The 25,138-nt window shown below is 37.8% G+C and overlaps 6 protein-coding genes across 13 annotated transcripts; 3 read left to right on the forward strand and 3 right to left on the reverse strand.

Annotated features, from left to right (window-relative positions):
- Positions 1–2,191: 2,191 nt before the first annotated feature.
- Positions 2,192–5,703, reverse strand: LOC125186587 (SH3 domain-containing protein). Its single transcript, XM_089058058.1, has 10 exons — positions 5,489–5,703; positions 5,250–5,372; positions 4,603–4,672; positions 4,323–4,468; positions 3,629–3,730; positions 3,341–3,538; positions 3,180–3,242; positions 3,014–3,103; positions 2,690–2,764; positions 2,192–2,529 (listed from the first exon to the last, which is right to left on the reverse strand). The coding sequence occupies exons 1-10, from the start codon at positions 5,546–5,548 to the stop codon at positions 2,410–2,412; spliced, it is 1,047 nt and encodes a 348-aa protein (XP_088914184.1). The 5' UTR covers positions 5,549–5,703; the 3' UTR covers positions 2,192–2,409.
- A 2,127-nt stretch (positions 5,704–7,830) lies between these two features.
- LOC125190606 (uncharacterized) lies at positions 7,831–10,872 on the forward strand. 6 transcript variants are annotated; one of them, XR_016130881.1, is made up of 5 exons: positions 7,831–8,130; positions 8,559–9,163; positions 9,255–9,353; positions 9,486–9,597; positions 9,906–10,872. XR_016130881.1 is itself a non-coding variant. In XM_048087940.2 (4 exons), the coding sequence occupies exons 1-3, from the start codon at positions 8,040–8,042 to the stop codon at positions 9,345–9,347; spliced, it is 789 nt and encodes a 262-aa protein (XP_047943897.2). In that variant the 5' UTR covers positions 7,831–8,039; the 3' UTR covers positions 9,348–9,353; positions 9,486–9,711. The 6 variants fall into 6 exon arrangements, 3 of the variants coding, with proteins under 3 accessions (XP_047943897.2, XP_047943896.2, XP_047943898.2); XR_016130880.1 differs by having other exon boundaries at positions 7,832–8,130; positions 9,514–9,597; XR_016130882.1 differs by having other exon boundaries at positions 7,832–8,130; positions 9,530–9,597.
- Positions 9,716–10,664, reverse strand: LOC125190607 (membrane protein PM19L-like). Its single transcript, XM_048087942.2, has 4 exons — positions 10,529–10,664; positions 10,240–10,459; positions 10,113–10,158; positions 9,716–10,026 (listed from the first exon to the last, which is right to left on the reverse strand). Exons 1-4 carry the CDS (start codon positions 10,656–10,658, stop codon positions 9,880–9,882), a joined length of 543 nt encoding a protein of 180 aa, XP_047943899.1. The 5' UTR covers positions 10,659–10,664; the 3' UTR covers positions 9,716–9,879.
- A 2,752-nt stretch (positions 10,873–13,624) lies between the features above and the next one.
- Positions 13,625–18,639, forward strand: LOC125188953 (protein MEI2-like 5). Of its 2 annotated transcripts, none has more exons than XM_048086073.2 (12): positions 13,625–14,323; positions 14,862–14,991; positions 15,089–15,531; positions 15,805–15,963; positions 16,041–16,157; positions 16,252–16,403; positions 16,512–16,597; positions 16,674–17,463; positions 17,542–17,626; positions 17,713–17,781; positions 17,867–18,046; positions 18,199–18,639. In XM_048086073.2, exons 2-12 carry the CDS (start codon positions 14,886–14,888, stop codon positions 18,322–18,324), a joined length of 2,313 nt encoding a protein of 770 aa, XP_047942030.2. In that variant the 5' UTR covers positions 13,625–14,323; positions 14,862–14,885; the 3' UTR covers positions 18,325–18,639. The 2 variants fall into 2 exon arrangements, with proteins under 2 accessions (XP_047942030.2, XP_088915760.1); XM_089059634.1 differs by lacking the exon at positions 13,625–14,323 and adding an exon at positions 14,343–14,416.
- A 530-nt stretch (positions 18,640–19,169) lies between these two features.
- LOC125188955 (F-box protein SKIP19-like) lies at positions 19,170–20,614 on the reverse strand. 2 transcript variants are annotated; one of them, XM_048086079.2, is made up of 3 exons: positions 19,918–20,614; positions 19,642–19,838; positions 19,468–19,559 (listed from the first exon to the last, which is right to left on the reverse strand). In XM_048086079.2, coding segments are annotated over exons 1-3 (864 nt in total). In that variant the 5' UTR covers positions 20,583–20,614; the 3' UTR covers positions 19,468–19,557. The 2 variants fall into 2 exon arrangements, with proteins under 2 accessions (XP_047942035.2, XP_047942036.2); XM_048086078.2 differs by having other exon boundaries at positions 19,170–19,838.
- Positions 20,615–21,120: 506 nt separating this feature from the next.
- LOC125188956 (protein MEI2-like 4) lies at positions 21,121–21,794 on the forward strand. Its single transcript, XM_048086080.2, has 4 exons — positions 21,121–21,217; positions 21,296–21,380; positions 21,467–21,535; positions 21,621–21,794. Exons 1-4 carry the CDS (start codon positions 21,195–21,197, stop codon positions 21,774–21,776), a joined length of 333 nt encoding a protein of 110 aa, XP_047942037.1. The 5' UTR covers positions 21,121–21,194; the 3' UTR covers positions 21,777–21,794.
- Positions 21,795–25,138: the final 3,344 nt, after the last annotated feature.

Genomic DNA, 25,138 nt, shown 5'->3' on the forward strand with positions numbered 1-25,138 from the left:
TATACCACTTAAATTAGAATAATTTAGAAAAGAAATATAATCCCATTTTTATCATGTGAAAATTTGGAATAAAAGCAATGGTCATTCAATACTAAGCCTTCACTACTAATTTTCGAGTTTCTAGAATGCATTTTTCCAAAAAAGTTGTTACCTAAAATTTATATTTGATTCAAAATATTTAGGTGATATGTTGGGATTTTGTGTATTGTACAAGTTAAGTTTTTTAAATATGGAATAAAAAAGGTTAATTATTAAATGCAATACCGTTCAAGGTTAAATGAAACCGTTTTTAGTCAAATTTATAATGTAGCATAGCAGTAAAACACCACTAAAATACACCATTGTAGATTTTTTTTTATATATATAAAAAAGTGACTTTGAAAGCAAGCCGCGGCAACTTCTCAACTATATTATTCAGATTTCGGGAATCAGTAAATTTTCTCCAACTGATTTATGGGAGTATATTTTTTCGATTTTTTGTTGCATTATAGTGAATAAAGATGAATATAATAAATGCATTCCCAATATAATTATTAAATATGGAAATAAAGTTAACAGCATTACTTGTGTGTGCATGCAAACTTCGTCTACAAAAGGAAACCATTAACATAAATTTGAATTTAATCGGTACATTACAAAAATTCACCAGTCTTAACCTTAGATCAAGATCAGTCGCGTGAATTTGAATGCTTTTAATTTAGATAATAAATACTCAATATAAACTACAATAAGTCAGATGATAAGTCAGATGATTTGAAAGGCAAGTAATTAAAAGTTTTTAGTTGAATTAGAGTATCCACAATGCTTGAGTTGTCACTCTCTCCTATATGTGGATAGAAGATGCACAAGGTTTAGTGATCCGACGGTTAACCGTGAAACCGGAATCGTGATGTTTAAATGGAACCGGAAGCATGACATTTTGAATCGTGGACCCGTTCAGGTTCAAAAAATCCAGAATTGAAACCGTGCCGGAACCGCAAATAACCGTAAAAAACGAACCGGTACCGCGAAAAACTGCCGGTTTGCCGGTTCAAACCGCCCAAAAACCAGTGGTTTGAACACGAAACCGAAAACGGCGGTTTTCGAATAGAAACCGTAATCGCGAAATACGCTCAAGAGAGGATTGACAAGACACTCGCCGACTATTTACTTATTTCATCTTTTAATATTTTGTCTATAAAGAATCTTTTATTTAATTTTATAAATTCAATATTTAATCTTATCTTTAATTTTATAAAACTAAAAAGGTCGTCTTTACAACTAAAGAGGGGGGAGGCGCAGTCAGCGTCCCCGTCCGTTGTAGGGGGCTGGGCGCCGACAGGTCTGGGCCAGTGTTGGGGCGTCGCAACGGGGCGCCTGAAGAGCTACGGCAACTCGGTACGCCTGTTGTAGGTGGGGTGCCGCCGGAAGGGTAAGATTTTTGAATTTTTTTTAATATGCCATGGAATGGAAAGAGTTGTGGAATTGGTCTAATTTATCATTAATTAAGCATTTCTTTAATTAATTATTTAATTTCAAAATTGTAAGTAATAATTTCTTTATTTAATTCTTTGAGTAATGAAAATAGGTTTCCTTAATTAATGAGTAGTTTCCTTAATTAATTTCATAATTAAAAAAATTGGTGGAATTCCTTAATTAATGATTATTTCATGCATATCTAAATTTTAATTATTAAGTATTGTTTATATATTTTCAATGAAGTTCTTTCGTTTATATATTATTTCGTATTTCAATTTTAGAAGTAAAACAATGAATAGTGTAATTTAAATGATATAACGTAGGGACGACTCTAGACTTCTTGGACTAGAAAGTTCTGGAGTTGTGGTCCGAGAGACCGAGATAGAAAAATATGAGAATGATGGCACGGGAGGAGTCTTAGCATGGGGAGAGGCCTCCGGTTGCAAATGCCCTAATATAGAAAGAAGAATGCCTTCGCTAGTTTGGTGTCATATTTAGGTGTATTTTTTATTTTAATATTTTTAAAATTTTAGACGAGTTTAATTTTATGAGAAATTGTAGACAAAGGAATATCATGTATTTACAAACTGAAAAAATCGTGTGCAAAACCATAAACTCAAATATTTACAGGCTAATATTCCAATAATGATTAATCACACAATTAATAGAAAATTATTATCAGAAGAACTATTTATTTTACAGAAGCCCATCAAACAAGATTCCACATGATTAAAAAAATGAGAGAGTAAAACAGCTTGCAAAAGATGTCAACATTGATAACAATCCTGAAGCAAAGATTCGAGTGAAAATTAACTTAAAAGTACACCGAAAAACAAATAATAGCATAACAGCAAGAATAATATTACACAGCAGAACTGTATCTACTCGAGCATCCCCGACCGATCAAGGGATTAAACCAACGCACACAAATGAAATAAATTTTTTGGCCAATTAATAAACTTCAGCTGCTGTATAATTCGTTGGAACTCTTTGGCGCTTCTCCACATACTTCGATGGAAACCATCCTGCTCTGCCTTTGCATTCGCCTTCTGACCACCCGGATGGATTCACCTAAAAGAGACCGCATATCTATCAAATTATTGGACCACTACGATAGAAATGAGGCACAGCAGGCAGCATTGTCATCAAACACAAGAATCTTAGTGGACCAAACTCCCACCCATCAAGCATGATGCAATGTTAAATGAGAGAGTAAAGAAAAGAACCAAACCTTCCGAACAACAACAAAATCTCCCACTGCTAGGCTCAGTTCCTTATCTGTTTCAGCATCAAAAGCAACAATTGCCTTCAAAATAATAGCGAGTGTCAGCCACTGACATTATACGCAAGGAGCTAGAAAAGCTCTGTTTAGTAATAAAATAAAACAGACTAGTAAATGACATTTGTGTTAACTGTCTTCTTGAATCAAACTAGAAGCAGAAAAGAAAGAATATAAACTGCATTGTCATCGAGTTAAAGCAATTTATGTTAACTGTCTTCCTTATAGCTGTATTAAAATAATTCGTCAACATTCTGATGTTCAGCCTTCACATACCTCAGCCAGAAAGTACTTTGTTTTATCTGAAGCGTGAACGAGAGGAGTCACAGGTGGAGCCGCCTCTTTCCTCTGTTTCTCTGAAACAACCTTCATCAACAAACAATTGCATAAGCAATACTGTAAAATAAAACTTTAAAGGAATCTAAGAGGGAAAAATAAAGACCTCAGTTTCAATATTTCCAAGAATTGTAGCAACACGTTCATGATATGTCCTTTCACCTTCGACCTATAAAGAATAACTCACATATAGCATAAGGACCTTCCCTGTTTTAGTCAAGAATATGAGTGTACTTACAGCAGAAAGCTATATACTAACAAATATACCATTGCTATAAGTCTCTGAAAGGTAAGCCTCTGTTGCTGCGCTTCTACAGCTGATAATGCAGCTGCTGCTTCTTTACCAAGTACTGCCATATTTGCTTTGAGTTCCTGCATTCTAGTTTCTGCAGCATGCAGCTTTGCCACATTTTCAGGAATAGGTGATTCCCTTACACGTGCTTGGCGCCTACCAACTTCAGCTGCCTGTATATATCACTTAAATTAGAACCATTTGCAGTAGAACTGTTGATGTAAAAAGAACTAAGCCCATATATCTGATGCAAAAATGTGTACCTGTGCCTCAGCTTCTTGTCTCATTTTACTATATCGTTGAGCAAGGTGTCTAGCATCTTCCAGGGGAGTACCGGTAATCATTGCTCTCAATGGTTCTAAGACCTGGAAATAAATAACTTAATATTGTCATCCAAGATTTGGGTTTAATGGTCTAACAAGCAGATTTGGAAAAATTAGCATGATTAAAGAAGATACTTCCTTCATCCCAGGATCATAGATGTAAGATAGTATTTCATCTCTCCACATTATTTTTGGTGACTTTAAATTGTCAGACACTTTATTTTTCAAGGTAAAAGATGTTTGCATTGTATAACCAGCCGCATAGGCTAAATCATGAATTAGTCAGGTAGTTGTCTGGTCACAGCTTCCATATTCCAGTTTGTACTTTCAACTGTTAACCTCTTTTCCATGATAGGCCATAAGAAAAACATGCATATAGCTTTCAATTAACCATAGAGATTTTAGTTACTAAAATTAGAAACCCAACTATGAAATGTGTAAAGTATTTATCAGAAAACCGAACATGTACACAAGAAATTTGAGCATATCATTTATACCATTTTGAATGCTCAAGTAATCAGATAATAAGTACGAAGACTAGCTGACTTGTTTGACATCAACTTGTTGGTTGGATTTTCAAAGAATAAGAGGTGGCGATCAACTGATAATGTTAAAGGTGAAATTATCGACCAACCTGCGTAAACAATAATCTGTTGAAATCATCCTGCTCCTTCTCCACATGTTTTCGGGCTTCCCCATATACAGATGCAGCCTTCGCAAGAACCTCATCATAAGTATTCTCTGCACCGTATCTGGAACAATCTTCAGACAACTTGGTGCCTGACTAGGATAACACATGCAAGACAAAGTTAAGTATGCAATACTCTGCTTGTACACAGATAGCAGTGAAAAAGTTAACCAGGAAAGTTCTTAAACGAACAGCCCGATATATAGAAGAATTCATAAACACTTACCAGCTTCTATATGTTTATAACCCACAGCAGTGAAAGCCTCAGCTGCTTTGACAACTTCTTTCTGAAACTCCTGCAAAAGAAAACCAATGATTTATGTCTAGAACCAATAGCCATGACAACAAAATAAGATAACTCTTCAACTAAGAGGGTCCACATCCAAATTAAACTCCAAACTAAATCTCATACAAGTCCTCCATTGCATCATGCTTTACTTCAAAGGCAGATTAGCATTACGAAACATATTAAGAAAAACTTGATGAAACTAAATTAAAGTCCTAAACCAGATGGCATTTGACTCAAGAAAGAAAAATGATAAAACACACATGGGAAAGGAAACACAAATCATATTTACACCCAGATAAGGAAAGGTAAAAGCTACTCCTAGAATTTAGCTTGGAAAGTCCTAACTGACCCCCCATTTGTATTTAAATTCCAGAATTTTACATCACACTCATCAATCTAGATCCAAATTTGGTAATAACAAAACGACATCAAGTTACAATTGATGCACAAAACATTTATATATATAGGATACTAGTACAAAGCACAATCGAAGTTCCTAAATTGTTCACGAAATTCTCACTAGTAAGGAAAAAACTTCTAACTCCAATTACAGAGTTCAGCATTAAAGAAATAGTAGTAATTACCCTTCCGGATCGAGTGGATCTGTACAATTTCTCCAATTGGTGATGCATCTGCAACTCAACCTCATCAATAACCATAACCTCCGAACTTTCATAGCCGCTCCCACCGAACTGCTTTATCACAGCCTACAATTTCAAAGGAGAAAGCTATCAATTAAGCTAATTAATTCCTCAACGGCTGTCTATGGTCATTTTTTAATTGAAATCCGAAAAGAAAACGCGAAAAATCAATCGGCCAAAACCTGCTGCTGCTTGGCGACTTGCTCTCTGAGTTTACTGGCTTGTTTCCTGAAAGCATCCATTGCCGCCGCTTCGAACTCACCTCGTCCGTATTCAGATCTTCTCTTAGTTGCAGAGACACTGGATTTCAATGTGAACTCGTAGCCTTGACAAAATCAATAGAAGAATGGTTAGTGCGAGATCAGAACGAATTGCAAGGAACTGTAATATACTTTGGAGGTAGAGTATTCACGTTGGTTCTGCGCTTGCAATTTCTCTTTGTTTTACAATTTATAGGATTTTATAATCATTAATTATTCAAACAAAATTAAATCAGTTACTGTAACATCAGTATTAATACTAACAAATTTATATTAATTTAATGTATCTATCACCATAATCTAGGGTGAACGCAGAAATTTGGTAAAATATGATTGTAGTATTTATTCTCAGTTTCGAAATTTAATTTTCACAATAATTCACAAAAAAAGTATCAAAAATAAATTCAAAAATAAGAAGAAAATATCGATATTTTTACTTGTAAAATTAGGAGTACTACATTCAGGATTTACGTTTACAAGAAGACTAGTGTTTAAAATATTAAATTAAATTCATCAAATTAACTGGACCAGGTCGTATTGTCTGAATTAGAAAGCTCAACTTCCATTTTCAATCTTGAATAGTTTTTCCATTTTAGTCCCAACTACTTACTTTATATGTGCCGGAGTTAATTGAATTTGGGTACTTTTCTACTAGTGCTATTTAATTCCATAATTATTCTGATAAATAATACTGATAGATAAAGTATTCAGTGTTAGTACTTACTCCCTTCGTCCGTATAGGAGTCTCGTTTTTTCATTTAAGTCTATTCGCTAATAGGAGTTCCGGTTCACTTTTACCATAAATGCTAATAGGGTCTCATTTTCCACTAACTCATTTCACTCATATTTCATTTAAAACTAATAAACATAAGTGAGACTTCTATTCCACTAACTTTTTTCCACTCATTTTTCTTAACATTTCCTAAAACTCGTGCCGCCAAGAAATGAGACTTCTATTGGCGGACGGAGGGAGTATCGTATAGAATCACATCGTCAAAGGCGGAGTAAAAAATACACAAATTCATATCTATTAAATATATTAAAGGATGGGCTTGAAAAAATGCATACTACACATATATATACATTCATCAGGTCTATTCGATTGAATCATGAATCAATTATTTTCTAAATTCGCTTATTAATCCGATTCCTAAAGCACATCGTCTAGATTGGTTGAACTTAGCTTGGCAGTTGGCACAGTATGGTAGCCATGAAAGTTGGATGATTTTCAACTTTTCATTAATGTCACCAACTTAGTTTTGCACTACAAATTTATTTACATGGCAAAATCCACACCACTTGACTTGTCCCTCTTCATTTAGATCATCATTCAATGCTTACATACCACTGACGTTTCCCACGCTTCCACCATTCATAGCCTATTATCATGGTTTTCTTCAATTCCATCATTAAACGATGCCGTTTTAGTCTTACATGATGTAAATATAAATTTTACTATTATGTAAATTACAAATTTGAATAGGGTGGAATGCATTTGTCGTAAATGAAATGTAATAGGATATAGAAATATGTTATATGCACATTAACATTATGCGAGATTATTACAGAGTACACGCAACACATAATTTATTGTAAAATTAAAATACTTATAAAACATTTAAAATTGACGTAGTTGTTAAATCATTGGGCTGATTTATGATTCCGATTGCACCCAAAGTTTTTCCTATATATATTATTCATTAGATTCGATCAAGATTCATTGATTTACTTTCATTGATTTACTTTTTTACACTTCATCGATATAATGGTGTAAATTAGCCGGTAATCGAGGAAAAACCTAACTATTTTATGACTTTCTAAAATTGTAATTTAAGTGGAGTTTTTCAAATTAGATTTTAAAAATCTTAATCACAAAAATAGTTAAAATTAAAAGAAAAACGAAAAATTTTCAAAATTCAAAACTTAGTTGGTGCTACATAGTGCTCGTGGATTGACCGATTTCATGCCACCCGGAGGCTAATCCGTTATGCGGTCAGCACAATGGCCCAATCCACAATCCGAGTGCCCTGAAAAGCAAATGTAGTGTCATACTGGGACATAAGCACCAACTCAATCTAATTTTTATGAGCATAGACTCGAACCTGAGACCTTCGATCTCGGACAATACCACTACAGTGCTTGGCCAACTAACTCAGGCATAAGCTCCATCCCCAAATATGATTCACAGGATCCCTACACCATTTAATTCATGACATGTATATTACCTTCAATTATTTATTTAATTTGTATGGACAGTTCTTCACAATTCTCGCCCCTACCAACCTCTAAAGTCTCTCTCAAACCTTTGTCTTATTTACTGTCATTTTTCATACACAATTCCCTTCTCAAATCAAAACCATAGAAGCCCAAAGAGCCAGCAAAGCTGTGCTTGGAAATTAGTTGTGAGGGAGAGCTCACAATCTAATTTGATCCGTTGCTGCTGTAGATTTAACTAATCCGACAGTCACTAATCATGCCCTCAGGTGCGAAGAAGCGAAAAGCTGCCAAGAAGAAGATGGAGAATCCAAATCCGTCCCCTGATTCTGCTCCTGCTCACACTCACGGTTCGGATACTTTGCTTTTAGAACGCACAAATCTTTTAAAAATTCCTTCTTTTTTACTTTATTTGTGCAAAGCATTGTGTCGGCTATTGGTTTCTTATTGTGGGCTTATCTTGTTTTTTGTAATTCTTGCAAAAAATTACTACTAATAATTAAAGAGATAGTAGTAGTATATTATTGTGTTTGTGCCTTTGTGCAATAATTGGAAGTGGGGTTGTTGCTAAGCTTTGTTTCAGTTACTAAAAATTATATATGTATGTGATGTTTATGGTGATTGGTGAAGGGCTGAATGCCATGGATCAATGTTGAATGGGGAAATGGTGTTTTTTCCCTTTTTCTTTTAGTCTCTTAAGATTTGAAAACCTCTATGGATCTCAGAGTCAAAGGGTTTTGAGTTGAACTGTTTTTCAAATGACTGATATGTATGGCAGGGGATGATGATGTGAAGCAAGAGAAGCTTCTGGCCGAAGCAGAGGCCGGAGGTGCTTCTTCCACGGAAGGGTCTCTAGTTGGGGTGGAGAAGGATGTCAAGATTGAGGATGAATCGGGTGTGAACGATGGCATCATCGACCACAATGGGGAAAACAGGAAGCCTTATGATGGAGGTTCATCTGGGAGTTCTGGCAGCAGCAGCAGCAGCAGCTCAGATGATGAGAACAGTGGAATCAAGAAAGGGGAAGCTGAGTCGAGCATTGCTTCCGAGGTATCAGTGGGAGTGGATGATTCTTTTTCTGGAAAGCCAGTGGAGTCTGTTTGCGATTCAACTGTGGAAGGCATCTCTCCAGCCATAGAGTCTGATGTGCTTTCTCAAGCTGACATCTCTGTGGCTCCTCCGGTTGTTGAGTGTACACTAGAGGGGAATGAGGGGAAAAAGCTTGGCTCGGTCGAAGAAAGAATTTGCACGTCAGTTGAAGAAGCAGATCTAACCACAGATCCAAAAGAATGTGTTACACAAGAAAATGATGATAGATCAACACTTCCTAGAGTTGGTTTAGATAGTGGAGCACAACGCGTTAAAGATTCTAACGTTACTCAGGTGTGTGTTGCGTCTGAACCCTTTGAACACATTCAAGTAATCTGGAATACGATTCATGCTATAATTAGGTCCCTTTTCTATTCTTCTGCAGCCCGTGGTGGCTCCTTCTCCGTATCCAGTTCAAAAAACGACGTGGAAGAGTTGCTGTGGATTGTTTGAAATGTTTTCAGGGTCTGGTGATTAATCAAAGGTAAACACATCTGTGATTTCTTATTCACAATTTGTTGCATAAAACAGTTTCTGCCATTTGGCTGTGTAGTTCACCTTTGGTCTATGATTGAGTTGAATAGCACAAAAAATATGAAAATTTCATTTGTTGCAGATTCTGATACAAAATTTCTAAGTTGTAGAATCTTGTTGAAGCAGATGCAGACATTGTGGCTGAGGGAAGTTGTGGAGGATGTCAATGAAGATCTCCACCATCAAAACAAAGAGTTAGTTCTGCCTTTTCATGTTGATTTAGCAGTGAATATAGACATACACTTTCTTGTGAATTATTGTTCTTCAACTGCCCCTTAATTAATAAAACTGTGAAGTATTTTGCAACAGCTATTGAACATAATTCATGCACTCACTCCTTTTTATTTGATTTGATTCACTCAAAACAATCCATCTCTATTCGTACAATCAAACACAAACAAAAATAAATAACTCCTGAAAACAAAGATCAAACAAGAACAAGAATCACAACAGCATATAAATGTCAACGTCGATTGTCATGTTCTTCCCGTTGCCACCGCAGATTTTTTGTCCCCCGCCTCATTGGGTGTCATTCCCTTCGCCACCACATAGGAGGCATGGATGAGGGCGATGTAGAAGAGCTGAGTAGCTGACAGGATTGTGATGAAAGCTTCCATTGTTATCTGCAACCAACCAAAAAACCAACCCATAAACAAAACATTACCATTCAAAAATCTAAATGTAAAGATCCGATTTTTATTCGTCTCACCAAACGGCTATTTCTGCGGCTCAAATCGATCTGTTTCCATGCAAACCTGTCAAAGAAACAGACGCCATTGGCTCCCATAAAAGCAAAAGGAAGGAAGAAAGACGATTAGAGGATAATTATGAATCACCCCATGGCCAGAATCGTAAGACTCCACGCAATGGTTCCACCGACAGCCGCTGCAGGGAGACTCTCCTTGCCCCAGTAACAAACATGGTTGATTCCCGAGATGGCCGAAGCAACTCCCACAACCCCGGCAATCAAAGAGAAGACGACAAAGAATCCAGTGGCCGCGTTTCCCATGGGGAAGTATATAGGCGAGAAATGCGCAGGCAGAACAAAGCCTTTCTCTGTAGGGAGGAAACGACGAGTCAGTGAGAAAAGTGATGTGATGTGGGTTGAGTTTTGACATGTGTTACCGATGATGAAGCTGTGGTCGATAGCTCTGTTGATGCTCCAAGCACCGATGCCCACAACGATGGCGTACATGCAGAAGTTGAGACACAGAAGCAGCAGCGGTAGGTTTTGCAGAGGCGACGACGACGCCATTCTTGGATGTGAAAGAAGATTGCTGCAACATTTGTAAGGCGTACGAAGCTTATAAGCGTGGTGGTGGTCATGAGTTTGAGGGTTCTTTTCTTGTAACGTTGGATATAGTAAAAGGTTTTGTGTGGGGTTGTAAAGATGATGATGATGCTTTGTGTTCACGGCAGGGAATACAAAATACCAACAAATTCATTTCTCTCCTCTCAGTTTTACTAAATTCTTTTCTTTGTTTCATTGTTTTTAAAAAAAAATGATATTTAAGAATAGTAAGTAGAAAAAGAGTAAAGTATGGGAAAGATTAGACTCCCTCAGTGAAATGTTTAGTTTTGACTCTGAGCAGATTTTAATAACTGAAAGAAGTTAGTGCTTTGGAAAGGGTGGTTAATGAAATACTTAATAAAATACTCCTATCACATGGAGTAAGACATTAGATCAAATACAACGAACTATCCTACACAATTTTATGGAGTATATACTCCATCTATTTTCTATAAGTCAGACATTACTTTTGAACAAGACAGCAAGAGAAAAATATGTTTGGTAAGTTAGTTGGAGATAGAAAAAAATAGTAGAAAGAATCAAATAGATAATTAAAAGAAAATAAATTTAAAAAATAATTAAAAAATAACTTAATTTTAGAAGGAAATTAAAACTCAATTCATAAATAGAATATAAATGTAGTCTACTACTTCTTTCGTTCCATCATAAACGAGTCATTTTTTTGGATGTCCAATCATAAATATATCATTTCTCTTTTTAGCAAAAATACTACTGTACTACATTTTATCTTTCATATTTTATTCTCTTACCTACTTAATTTTCTCTACGCTCTTCTCCTTTTTTCTCTTTCATACTTTACTTTATATTTATTTAATTTTAAATTTTTAAATATCATTTTTTAGAAAAAATGTCAATTAAATCAAAAATTTTGATTGACTTCTTATGTATTCATAATTTACAAAGTTAGCTAATTAAATCATAACATATGCACTTTTGCAGCTAACTCGTAACTTAAAATTTTAGGCTGAGTACGTGACATTATTTAGTCCATGACACTTAAGTTTGTCATTATTTAATTACATAACATTCTGACGTGGTATTACAAAATTTTAAAAAGATGATGGAATAAAAGAACCAAGTTTGTTTTTCTTTTGAAAAAAACACTCAAATCTAAAAATGATGGAATAGAAGGACATCGTTTCGAGGCGTGTTAAGACAACGTCGTTTTAAATTAAAACGACGTTTATGTCCTTGTAGGAAAACAAGGGTGTCCACATTACCACATAATAGCCAAAAAATTTTAAGTTATGGGACAAGTGCGAAAGTGTTACTCCATCCGTCCTATAAAAATAAGGATACTTTTCTTTTTTCGTCCGTCCCATAAAAGTATTTCATTTTCATTTATGAAAAAATAATACTACCTCCGTCCCTGAAAATTTGATACAATTTACTATTTTGGTCCGCCCCTGAAAATTTGATACACTTCATTTTTACCATTTTTTATAATGGACCCCATATTCCACTAACTCATTCCTACCCACATTTTATTATAAAACTAATACTTTAAAAGTAGGACTCACATTCCACCAACTTTTTCAACTCACTTTCCATTACATTTCTTAAAACTAGTGTCAGGTCAAAGTATAGCAAATTTTGGGGGACGGAGGTAGTAATAATGAGAGTCTCATTATCCACTAACATTAATTTAACTACACTTCTCATCATGTCTTACTTTACAAATTACTCCATTCGTTTCACAATATGAGTCACATTTAGTAGGGGCACGAGTTTTAAAAAATGTAAAAAATAGTGAATTGGAAAAGTTAATAGAATATGATGTCAACTTTTTTATATTGATTTTATAATAGAATGTGAGTGAAGTGAAGTAGCGGAAAGTGAGACATATTTACTATTCATGGTAAAGTGAAATATACCCTCTCTGTTCCTTCATAGTTGAGGCGAAACTTTTCAGCACGAAGTTTAATAAATGAATGTTGAGTGTGTTAAATAAATAGATAAAAAATAAGAAAGAGAAAAAATATAGAGAGATAAAATAAGAGAGAGCAAAGTAAGAAAGATACAAAAGTTATTACTATATGGAGTATGAAAATGACTCAGCCATGAGAGAACTTCCTGAAATGAAAAATGACTCAACGAGTGAACAGAGAAAGTAACTCTTATTATAGGACGAAAGAAGTATATATTACTAATTTCATACAGTCTCAAATGTTCTCATTTTTGGCACGAAGGGAGTATATATCAGTTAACTTTATAAACTGTGGGACAAAATCATAAATCAACTAAAAATTGGGATTTACTCTCTCCGTCCACGAATAATAGTTCCATTTTTCTATTTTGGTTCATCTATGAATAAGAGTCTTGGTTCATAATTACTATAAATGTTAAAGAGACCTCACATTCCACTAACTCATTTCACTCATATACTCCCCCCGTCCCAATAAATATGAGACGTTTGCTTTTCGGCACAGGATTTTATATAGTGTTGTTTTGTGAGTTAAAGAAGAGAGAGTAAAGTAAGAGAAAGGGAAAAGTAGAGATAAAGTAATTTCTATTTTAAGAAACGTTTTATTTTTAATGGGATAACTCAAAAAGGAAAACGTTTAATTTCTAATGGGACAGAGGGAGTATCATTTAAAACTAATATATATAAGTGAGACCATATTCTACAAACTTTCTTCCATTCACTTTTTTTAATATTTATTAACATCCGTGCAATTTAGAAATAAGATTCTTAATCGTGGAAGGAGGGAGTAATCGACAATTTTATCAATTTTATGTCGATTTATAAAATCTGACTTAATTGACAATTTTATCAATTTAAAAAAAAATCTGAAAGTATGCGAGGATCGAGGGACTATAGATTTGATTGGAGAAAAGAGGATAAAGCACACCAAAATCAAACGTCATTCTGCAGCCAGCGCCGCCACAATTCTCCTGAGTCTTCACATCACACTAAATCAAAATATTCTATTTTAGGGATAAGAATTTCAAACAAATTTATTTCCACTTTTAATCCGGATTAAACGTACAACTCAGCACACACCCAAGTTATTATCATATCCTATAAAAAAGTTTTTAAAAGTAAAGTAATTAACCTCTTAATCTATTCAAACTAATCCCCTAATACCCATTTCTTAATCCTCGTATTAATCCTAAACAGGGATTATCTTATTGTCTGCACACTCTGTCGTCTTCATCTCTCTCCCACAAAAGATTCTTGGAACATATTTATTATTTTATTGATTTCAATTCCATTTTTCTCATTTGTTTTTATGGATTCTATGTGTGCGTATGTATGTGCACGTGGATATCAAATCAACATTTAATAGCAGTTGAAATTGATTTCAATCAAAATAAAAATCGTCCATTAAATTTTTCGGCCGTCAAATCATTGCTGCTCACTGCATTTCCTGCGATCAATGTGTGTTAATTTCATGTCGTTTGTGTATTAATTGAGTGGGGTTAAAAGGGGGAAATGAAAACGAAGGCGGAAGAAGGCTGAGGAGTTCTTGCTGTTCACGTTTCTGTTCCTTTTGTTTTTTTGTCTTTCATGCGCTCCCCTTTTGCTTGCAATATTCGGACTAGAATTAATGCTTTTGGTGTTTCTTCACTGATATCAGTGGCTTCCTTGAACTTCTTATCCTCAGGTACCCTTTTGCTCTTTAAATACACTATGTTTATTGCTTGATATCGATTGGCTCTGGAATTTTTTTATGTGGGCTGTTTTGGAGAGTTATCAGGTGTTGCTCTTTTCTCTGTTAGTGTGTGTGTGTGTGTGTGTTTGTGTTTCCCCTCTTTCTGTATGAGTGAGGGGTAGTGCTTATAGATATGCATATATGCAATTTGTAATTGTTTTGTCAATTAAGATTAAGATACTTTGAATTTGCTGTCAATTTCTTGTGTTTGTATATTATTTGAGTAGCTGCATTATAGGAGTATCAGTTAGATATTGTGAAGAATTCATGAGCTTACTTTTATAATGTTGTTGCTTATCTGTATGGAATCCAAAGCTCGCGTTGTTGTGTTCAGTTAGTGCTTTATCATGTAAACATCTCATGCCTGTTTCATTTTTTGGTTTAGCAATATCCAGAAAGTGGAGAATTTATTTTGGTGGATTTTAGAACAATTTATGAGAAAAAAAATTATGTAGTCATCCCTGATAGCCATGAGGTCAAATTGTGCCAGGTGCTTAAAGATCTATCTGACGAGATGGGAACTAGTTCGTGGGAGCTCTTTCCTCGATCTCATTCTTATCGCGTGCCTAGTGATGTCTCACTTCATTCAATTTCCTTGCCTGTTCTTGCCAATGTCAAGTGTAAGCACCCAACATACTTTCAGCTGCAGTACCTCTATTACCTCTCAAGAATTAAGTAGTAAGTATTTTATTTCTGTACGTGTTTGATTCTTCACAGCGAGTAGCAGTGAAGGGAAGAGTGATCTTCAGTCCATGTATGATACCTCCAGCAGCTTAAATGATATTGATCAGGAGCTAAAGGGTAATTATGCGGTTGGGAGCTTGCTCCCCGATGATGAGGATGAACTCCTAGCTGGGATAATGGATGATTTTGAGGCCAATTGGTTGCCCAATATAGTAGATGATATGGAGGAATACGATCTTTTTGGTGGAGGAGGTCTAGAATTGGAATCCGATCCCCAAGAAAACTCGAGAGTAGGTTCTTCTACTCTTAGTTTATCCAATGATGGAATTGGCAACACAGTGGCTTATTCCAATCAAACTAATGGCGTGGGCACAGTTGCTGGGGAACACCCTCTAGGAGAGCATCCTTCCAGAACATTATTTGTTCGCAATATCAATAGTAACATTGAGGATGCAGAACTTAGAACACTCTTTGAGGTATTCATGCTACCTCAGTTGATATCTTGGTATTTTCTTGTTTTACAATTTTCATTACAATAAAATGGTTGTTTTTCTTGTTTATTTCTGTAATATCTGTATTCAATGCACAGGTTTTGGTATTTCTTGTTTTCCTGCATCTGTTGCCATTAGCTTTAATTTGATTATAGCTATCACATATGCTCTAACTATAGTAGTAAGCACCGGGACTTCTGAAAATGAAACACCTAATGGACTCTCCCTGCATTCTCATTTCTGTTTCATCATTTTCAGCTATATGGTGATATCAGAACATTGTACACTGCATCTAAACATAGGGGTTTTGTGATGGTTTCTTACTACGATATTCGTGCTGCTCGAACTGCCATGCGAGCATTGCAAAACAAGCCACTCCGGAGGAGAAAGCTAGATATTCATTTCTCAATTCCCAAGGTTTGATGTTTATGCTTCGCTTGCATTCTTGTAGTGTATCGTTGTCTCTGACAGTCCTCCCAAACTCTCCAATCCAGGAGAACCCTTCTGACAAGGAAATAAACCAAGGAACTCTGGTAGTATTTAATTTGGACCCTTCAGTCACTAACGACAACCTTCTACAAATTTTTGGGGCTTATGGTGAGGTTAAAGAGGTAGTCTTTTGTCTATTTCCACTACATATTTCTACACATGCCTGTGAAAAGAACTTGATATTGATAGGAACTTTTGCATCTCTGTGTTAAACAGATAAGGGAAACGCCACATAAAAAACATCATAAATTTATTGAATTTTATGATGTCAGAGCTGCAGAAGCTGCCCTTAAATCCTTGAATAGAAGCGATTTAGCTGGGAAACGTATAAAGGTGGAACCTAGTCGTCCTGGTGGGGCACGTAGAAGGTTATACATTGATATGCAACTGTTTCTTCCTTTCACATCTCTAGACATTTCTCATGCACTGTATAAGTTGAATTTTTAACTTTACGTTACCTTTGTTTGTACCATTAGTTTGCTGCTGCATATGAATCACGAGGTTGAGAAAGACGAAAGGACCTTGCACAAAGTAGGCTTGCCTCTTGGGAATTCGCCCCCTGGTATGGCTCATAGATGCTCAGATTAGTGGTAGATATTTTGCTAGTTATCTATGACACTTTTACTGTGTTCGTGCAGCTACATGGCCTCACCTCAGCAGCCCTAATATTGGAAGTCCTCTGCTAAACTTCAGTAAATCACCTGGTTTTAGTTCAGCAGGTAGCAGTTGGGGCAGGCAAGATACCTTTGAACTGTCTCATTCACTTCCAGAGCAGAAGTCGAGTCAGTTTGTCGGGTCTGACTCTTTATTTGGTTCTTCGACTTTCAATGGATCCACTTCCATACCATTTTCTGGTTCAAAGCTTTACTGGGGAAGTTCATCCGAACAGACCAATTCCACACCGATAACTCAAGCTGTAAGGAATCCTTTTAAATCTGGTGGTAATCACGGGAGTCTTTACAACTGGTCTCAAATCCAGCAGCAGCATCACCGCTACCATGCTGGATCTGCTCCATCTGCTGTCCCCCTCCAACAAAAATTCGGCTATTTTCATGAGTCGCCCAGATCATCATTTGCTAGACCTGGTTGTGCACGTGCTGCTTACTTGGGCGACTCAAATGATTTCAGCTATCGTGATATAACCAATTCCACTGTTCCTTTGATGAAGTCAGTATCAGTGGGAGAAGGATCTCCTGTTTCTAGCATGATATCATCTGCAAGACCAAGTCATGTGTTTCATGGTATTGCTCGTTTCCCCGGACATGCAGCGTCTAACTGGGAGGCTTTGGCCGAACGTGGGAGGTCTCGACTCATTGACACCAATGGGATCCAAATAGATAACAAGAATCAATTTCAACTTGATATTGACAAAATTAGAACTGGTGAAGACACTCGAACAACTCTGATGATAAAAAATATCCCCAACAAGTAAGTCCCTTAAATTAATGCTTTCACTACATCTTCTTTGTTGCTAAAGAATTTTGACATTCATGGATTTTTTTGTAGATACACATCAAAGATGTTACTGGCTACCATTGATGAACATTGTAAAGGAACTTATGATTTTCTATATTTGCCCATTGATTTCCAGGTCAAGTTTCTTGCCAATTGTGGCTACTTCATCTTTATTATTTATTCCTTGCAATATGCCTCACACAATACTTCATTTCTTCTCAGAACAAATGCAACGTTGGTTACGCATTTATCAACCTGCTGTCTCCATTAAACATCATCCCATTTTATGAGGTCTGCCAAGAATTTTGCGTTGAATAAGGTCAATCCTTTGATTGTAAGCTAGATAGTCATTGCTCCCAAATTTCGCTTTGCGCAGGCATTCAATGGAAAGAGGTGGGAGAAATTCAACAGTGAAAAAGTCGCCTATTTGGCATATGCTCGAATTCAAGGGAAGGCTGCCCTCGTTGCCCATTTCAAGCACACGACTTTGATGAACGAAGATAAGCACTGCAGGCCGATTCTCTTTGACTCAGAAGTCCTAGAGCCTAACAATAAGGTAAATCCAACATTATGTTTGTTAATCACATCACCAACATCAAAACTATCAAATCATCTGGACATACCAAATGCTTTATCTTGGTTTACAATACTTCCCATTTTTGCTAGTATTTTCTTTAGCATGCTTTCATCTCATTGTTGCTGTTGCAGGGCCTCCAAAAAAATGTTCAAGTCAACGCGAGCACCGGAGTTCAACATTCAAACGAAGGACAAGCAGGGAATCTGGCCGGTAGCGATCAAGATGAGAGAGCAGTAATGGCGAATGCATCAAGGTAAAAGGGGACACTTTTCTCATTAATGGAAAATTTTGGGAACGTAGTTCCATTGATGTCAAGTGTCTGTATTAAGATTCTTGTTTGAAGTAATCAAATTAGATTTGATGTTTTTTGTTGGTCAAATCTGATGGTTATCTTAGTCGATCGCCTCAACTTTTTTGAGAACCTTAATTATGTACATGAGGGGATTATGTATTTCTAAATGTGGAGAGATATTAATTTTTTGAACAAATCCGTTATCATAGTAAATGTTTGTATTTCAAAATTTTGGTTGAAGTGATGGTTTTGTTGGAGTGGCCACTGGCCATGATATTAAGTTGTTGTGCTGCACTTGTATCAATGATATTTAGCTATTTTACTTATGGGTTGCGTTAGTGTGCTAGCTAATTTACAGTAATAACTAATAACTTTCAATTCTGTGTATTAAAATTATCAATACAAAGATATAATTATATCAATACAACAAGTAAATTTAAATATCAACACAATGACATAAGTTTATCAACACAATAAGATTAATAAATTTATCTCTTTGTGTTGATATTTTTAACATATAAAATTAATATTAGTTATTAGTTATTACTGTAACTTAGTTACTATTTGATCACACGCCTTTTACTTGTTACTCAACTCATCTAATAGCTATGTTGCCACCTTTCCCTTTTAGCTTCTTTGCTTTTGCTCTTTCTTTTTCTGTTGCATGGGCTGTCTAGTTATTCAAACTCAGCTTCTCAATGGCAAAAATATAGAGATGTAGATATTAAAAGTCTGCAAAATTAAAGACACAAAGGTATACAAATGACTATTGATAAACTAAGGTTCCAAAATGATAAACATAACCACAACTAATCAAACAAAAAATCAATAAAAGGGGAAAATTATTTGTCCATATAAGTATATATCTTAAACTATCGTCCACTGAAGTTGTAGTCGGGACGTTGATAATCATCTGTATAATGGTAGTATACGTAATATTCAACGCGCACAGCATAAATACTAAACGGATCACCACCATCACAATTAGGCCACGGTACATCACTGACCGAGTCAATAGGGAGTTTAAGATTTTTAATTTGCTGGTGGCATCTTTCCCGCAAACCCCCATGAAGATGGAGATAAAAACATCGTCGGATGTCAAGTGATTGGAGGCGTGGACACCCGTTAAGGATGGCTTCGAGTCCTTCAGCTCCAATCCAGTGTGCAAATATTTGAAGATGCTCCAGATTAGGCATGCTTCTGCTGATTGCAAGAGCATACAGATTCTGGAAGTATCCTTGAATTATACCATCGCTATCAAATTTTGGATCTGGAAGCTTACAGTTAGATCCGTTCAATGAGAATGATTTCAACATCGGGCAAGATTTGCCAATAACTTCAATGTCGCAAGCACCTAGCCCTGGTCTAAGAGTAAGGTGCAATTCTTTCAAATGTGGAAGTTTTGCCACCATTCTACGTGCACAATATCCTGATATGAAAAAGCAAGTTCCAAGTTTAATGCGTTTAAGATTTGGTGATCTGTCAAACAAGCAACAACAATAGATTAGATCAGTTTATACATTGAGCAAGACTTGTTAATCCAAAATTAATGCCTTACCGGTGGACGATGTAGTCCAAGAGTGCATCGTCACCGAAGTACTGAATGGTGAGGTCGACCAACTGTCCCTGGCTACGATCCACTGCGCGGCGGCACATGACATTGTACTCGTCGTTGAAAATCCCCTGCCTAGGGTTGGAGAAATCGATGACTCGCCACAAGGCTGGATCCTTGCAAACCTTCCACCATGTAGTACACACTTTCTGCGCACTTGTGAGCATCCCCTCCGCCCCCAGCCTCTGCAGAATTTCGGCCGTTACATCCCTAGGCAAGTCGATACACGATGGTGGAGGGTCTGAGGATGAAGCGACCACCGACATTGGAAGAACGTTGGTCTTCCACATCGACATCGAATGGAGCCATATTGAAGCAAAGCTGTTGTTGCATAGACGCAGTAAGCGCAGTCGCTCGTCGTGAGGAGTGGCATAGAAGTCGAAGTAATCATGTATGGTGCATATTGGGGGACCTTGGAAAGAACCAAATCGGGGAGGGTTGATGGCACTGGCGGAACGATACATGGAACCCGGTGGAGGGCCGACATGAGGGTTGTTTTTCAGGGGAGTGGAGTGATATAATGAGAATAGCTCATCAAATGGCGGCGTGAAAGGAGATGGGGGAAATGCTGGAAAACTAGGCTTCCTCCAAATTTTGGAATGTGTGGACATGGCCTAAGAGAATGGAGAAACAATGCTCGTTAGGTTTTGGAAAAGATTTAAGTAGATAATTGCATTCATTTTCTCATATAGATAATATCAAACAGAAATACCGTCATATCCGTAAATAACAACTTGAGACAAAATTGGAAATCATAAACAGATAGTGTATAGAGGTAGAGAAGATCTAATTTGCCTTCTTCTCTAAATTTATTATAAAACGAATACGTATATAAGGATATATTTACATTTAAATGTTGTATTAACTGAAATCGATTATTTTATTTTTAATATAATTCTTGGATTATAAATATCTCTTTATTATGGCCAATCACATTATAGTCAGATAACTTGCTATAATTATTATACATTATGCCTTGGCCGTTCATTATAATGATGAAACTCAATCAAATTCTTGAGCAGAGATTTCGGAAAAAGAGTTTATATTCGCTGACCTTTCGTAATTTGACATTAAATTCGTTGATCTTTCGTAATATGGGATCGAGGCATGCGTCTTTTTCAGAATAAGAGATTATTAATTTTTTATTTTTTTTGTCTTCTTTTTTATTATTATTTCACTTCCACCTTCTATTAGAACTGGTGAAGACACTCAGAAGAACTTTGATGATAAAAAATATCCCCAACAAGTAAGTCCCTTAAATTAATGCTTTCACTACATCTTCTTTGTTGCTAAAGAATTTTGACATTCATGGATTTTTTTGTAGATACACATCAAAGATGTTACTGGCTACCATTGATGAACATTGTAAAGGAACTTATGATTTTCTCTATTTGCCCATTGATTTCCAGGTCAACTTTCTTGCCAATTGTGGCTACTTCATCTTTATTATTTATTCCTTGCAATATGCCTCACACAATACTTCATTTCTTCTCAGAACAAATGCAACGTTGGTTACGCATTTATCAACTTGCTGTCTCCATTAAACATCATCCCATTTTATGAGGTCTGTCAAGAATTTTGCGTTGAATAAGGTCAATCCTTTGATTGTAAGCTAGATAGTCATTGTTCCCAAATTTCGCTTTGCGCAGGCATTCAATGGAAAGAGGTGGGAGAAATTCAACAGTGAAAAAGTCACCTATTTGGCATATGCTCGAATTCAAGGGAAGGCTTCCCTCGTTGCCCATTTCAAGCACACGACTTTGATGAACGAAGATAAGCAATGTAGGCCGATTCTCTTTGACTAAGAATTCCTAGAGTCTAACAATAAGGTAAAACCAACATTATGTTTGTTAATCACATCACCAACATCAAAACTATCAAATCATCTGCACATACCAAATGCTTTATCTTGGTTTACAATACTTCCCATTTTTGCTAGTATTTTCTTTAGCATGCTTTCATCTCATTGCTGCTGTTGCAGATCCTCCTAAAAACTGTTCCAGTTCAACATTCAAACGAAGGACAAGCAGGGAATCTGGCCGGTAGCGATCAAGATGAGAGAGCGCAGTAATGGCGAATGCATCAGGGTAAAATGACACACTTTTCTCATTAATGGAAAATTTTGGGAAAGTAGTTCCATTAATGTCAAGTGTCTGTACTAAGATTCTTAGTTTGAAGTAATCAAATTAGATTTGATGTTTTTTGTTGGTCAAATCTGATGGTTATCTTAGTCGATCACCTCAACTTTTTTGAGAACCTTAATTATGTACATGATGGATTATGTATTTCTAAATGTGGAGAGAGATTATTTTTTTGAACAAATCCGTTATCATAGTAAATGTTTGTATTTCAAAATTTTGGTTGAAGTGATAGTTTCGTTGGAGTGGATTGTGCTGCACTTGTATCAATGATATTTAGCTATTTTACTTGTTAGAGCATCTCCAATAGCGGCTAGCCCACCGGCTAGCTGAACTACTGCGATCGGCGAGCGGCGAATCGGCTAGCCATTAGGCGAGCGCACGCCGATTTGAAGGTGTTGGCCGATGCGCTCGCAAATGCGCTGGGCGCCATTGCAGGCTGGCGATCGGCGAGCGATCGGCCAGTGCAATTTTTTATTATTATTATTTTTAATTTTTGAAACACTATATATTCGCGATTTTCACGTCATTTTCATTTGCACCACTTGTTTTAATGAGTTTTCTCTCTATCTAAATTTCTGTACAAGAGCAACATCGAGAGATGGACAACAACAACCAGTTTACTCCGGCGACGAGCGGGTCTTAGACTCCCACGGTACCCGTGGGGTCTGGATGGGGGCAGATGGGCGGGCAGTACAACATGTACCCTTGGCAACAGTTGATGGGATTGATAGCGAGAGGGCAGGCGATGCCGGGCAGGGGGCAGGCCAGCGGCGGGCAGGGAACGCGGGGTGGGAAGGTACGCCGCAGATGATGCAACAGATGATGAGGATGATGCCGGTATGGCGGGGGGTGCAGCCCGGTATGCAGGGGTCGCGGCGGGGGGGGGGGGGGGCACGGTCTATCGTCCCACTCTTGACTTTTTGACGGCTTCGTCTCACACATCAACCCTGGTAGAGACGCAGTTCACTGGGGATGACCGTTTCTCATTACAGGAGTTGAGGATCGATGTCGAGGAGGCGGACACCCCGTTCCAACGGGGGGAGCAGAGCGAGGTCGGGCCGCGCCGAAGAAGAACAACAACAAGGGGAAGAGCAAGGTGGTTGGGGAGTCGTCGCAGCCGACTGTTGACGACACCACCGCACGGAGGAAGTGGATGGACGATGAGAACGTCGCCCTGTCCAAGGCGTGGGTGTCGGTTTGCGACGATCCTCTGGTTGCGAACAACCAGGGGATCGTCAATATGTGGGCTAAGATTAGAGCAGCCTATAAGAGGAACTGTCCGCATGGAAAGGATTTCATCGGGAAGGTGTGCCGGAAGGCGTGGGAACGCATCAGGGCCGCGGTTGGCCGATTTTCGGGCTTGTACGCCAACGCCCTCCGCATGCAGACTAGTGGGCAGACTGAGGAGGACTGCCGAAGGATAGCGGAGAGTCTCGTAAATTTTAATTCTGTAATTTGTCATAAATTTAATTCCGTAAATTGAATTATTTTTATTGCGGCTAGCCTATTTGCTTAAAATGATGATGTGGCAGGTGGAATTTTAGTGCTGATGATGTGGCAGGGAGAGAGAGTGGCTAGCCTGTGGCTAGCCTATCTCCATTGGAGATGCTCTTACTCAATTGTAAGAGCATCCACAATGGAGGCTAGCGGATAGGCTAGCCGATCGCGGGCGCTAGCCGACCGCTGGCCGATCTGCTAGCCTCCATTGCGGCAATTTAGGCTAGCCGATGGCGAGCTCTAGCCGATTCGCGGGCGCTAGCCGATCCGCTGGCCGATGCGCTAGCTGCCATAGTAGGCTCAATTTCGGCTAGCCGGTTGCAAATGAGACGGAGGGAGTACTAGTAGTAATGTTTTTAAGAGACAATTAATAGAGTATTAACCTTGACTATTTGCATCATTGTTCATAGCTGCACTCAATCTCAAGAGTGCCACATGAATTAAAGCACAATATAATATACTACTATGTCCGAGTATTAACGATAGGAAGTAATGACTTTTCTTCCAAGTATGTCCTAGTATTAACGATAGGAAGTAATTACTTTTCTTCCAAGTACGTATCTTGGATAAAATGTGATTGAACCTTAAGACCATCCACAGGCGACGGACGATGCATCGTTCGTCGCATCGTCCGCCACTGCAGCATCGCAGACGATAGGTTAACTATCGTCCGCGCCCAATCGATCGTCTGCGGATGAAGCACGGACGATGCTCATCGTCCGCCACTGTGGCATCGCGGACGATGCGACACGTTTTTTATTTTTAATTTAATTTTATTTAATTTTCAAAACCTATATATATTCTCACTTTTTTCACTTCTTTCACTCTCAAATTCACACTACATATTCTACGCTTCAAACAAAATGAATCCTGGAGATTACCCAAGTCCGAATAGTCCGAGTTCAGCACGGACTCGTACGGGCTGTCAGACATGAAGCCTTCTCCGAACCGCACACCTGCCGCTGCCGCCGCTGCTCCTCACGGCCGATCCACCGCCGCCGCGTTGGGCTCCGCCACCAAGAAGAGGCGGCCCAAGGCAGTGTGTGAAGAGTTCGCCCCGGGAAGGACGACTACGCCACGGACGAATCCTTCGTCTTGACAAGATGTTGGATTGATGTGTCAGAGGATCCGGTGTTCGCCAACAACCAGAAGGTTACGGCATATTGGGAACGCATCGCAAAAAATACAACGAGGCCAAGCCGCCCCACGCCTACAAGCGCCATAGGGAACAGCTACGCAAGCACTGAGATCAAATAAAGAAGTAGGTCAATCTGTTCGCGGGGGAGTACGACAAGTGCGAGAGGGAGCAGGCCAGCGGCGAGAGTCTGTCGGATGTGCAAGACAAGGCGGTGAGATCGTACACGTCATTGTTCGGCGAGTTCAAGCACTACCAGTCCTGGGCGATCTTGAAGGAGAAGCAGAAGTTCGTTGGTGGTGTGCTTCCACAATCGACGGCGGCGAAGAAGAGGGCGTCGAAGCGCACCTTCGCTGATTATACACCTTCGCTGATTATACAAGCAGCGAGAGCG

The sequence above is a fragment of the Salvia hispanica genome, chromosome 5 (genome assembly GCF_029641045.1).
Source record: "Salvia hispanica isolate PSC_SH4W2 chromosome 5, Shi_PSC_v1, whole genome shotgun sequence".
NCBI lineage: Eukaryota > Viridiplantae > Streptophyta > Magnoliopsida > Lamiales > Lamiaceae > Salvia > Salvia hispanica.

Bases quoted from the DNA above. Each gene is read 5' to 3' on its own strand.
- LOC125190607 (XM_048087942.2), bottom strand. From the start codon at position 10,658: ATGGCGTCGTCGTCGCCTCTGCAAAACCTACCGCTGCTGCTTCTGTGT. The intron at 10,159-10,239 runs GTGATTCATAAT...TTTCTTTGACAG, and splicing joins CTTACGATTCTGGCCATGGG to GTTTGCATGGAAACAGATCG. The intron at 10,027-10,112 runs GTGAGACGAATA...GGTTGGTTGCAG, and splicing joins GCCGCAGAAATAGCCGTTTG to ATAACAATGGAAGCTTTCAT.
- LOC125188955 (XM_048086078.2), bottom strand. From the start codon at position 20,582: ATGTCCACACATTCCAAAATTTGGAGGAAGCCTAGTTTTCCAGCATTT. The intron at 19,839-19,917 runs GTAAGGCATTAA...CTTGTTTGACAG, and splicing joins TTGGACTACATCGTCCACCG to ATCACCAAATCTTAAACGCA.
- LOC125190606 (XM_048087940.2), top strand. From the start codon at position 8,040: ATGCCCTCAGGTGCGAAGAAGCGAAAAGCTGCCAAGAAGAAGATGGAG. The intron at 8,131-8,558 runs GTTCGGATACTT...TATGTATGGCAG, and splicing joins TGCTCCTGCTCACACTCACG to GGGATGATGATGTGAAGCAA. The intron at 9,164-9,254 runs GTGTGTGTTGCG...ATTCTTCTGCAG, and splicing joins AAGATTCTAACGTTACTCAG to CCCGTGGTGGCTCCTTCTCC.
- LOC125188956 (XM_048086080.2), top strand. From the start codon at position 21,195: ATGATAAAAAATATCCCCAACAA. The intron at 21,218-21,295 runs GTAAGTCCCTTA...ATTTTTTTGTAG, and splicing joins ATAAAAAATATCCCCAACAA to ATACACATCAAAGATGTTAC. The intron at 21,536-21,620 runs GTCTGTCAAGAA...CGCTTTGCGCAG, and splicing joins ACATCATCCCATTTTATGAG to GCATTCAATGGAAAGAGGTG.
- LOC125186587 (XM_089058058.1), bottom strand. From the start codon at position 5,548: ATGGATGCTTTCAGGAAACAAGCCAGTAAACTCAGAGAGCAAGTCGCC. The intron at 4,673-5,249 runs GTAATTACTACT...TTTCTTTTGCAG, and splicing joins GATCCACTCGATCCGGAAGG to GAGTTTCAGAAAGAAGTTGT. The intron at 3,731-4,322 runs GTTGGTCGATAA...ATTTATTTCCAG, and splicing joins ACAGATTATTGTTTACGCAG to GTCTTAGAACCATTGAGAGC.
- LOC125188953 (XM_089059634.1), top strand. From the start codon at position 14,390: ATGTGGGCTGTTTTGGAGAGTTATCAG. The intron at 16,598-16,673 runs GTATGGCTCATA...GTGTTCGTGCAG, and splicing joins TCTTGGGAATTCGCCCCCTG to CTACATGGCCTCACCTCAGC. The intron at 18,047-18,198 runs GTAAATCCAACA...TTGCTGTTGCAG, and splicing joins TCCTAGAGCCTAACAATAAG to GGCCTCCAAAAAAATGTTCA.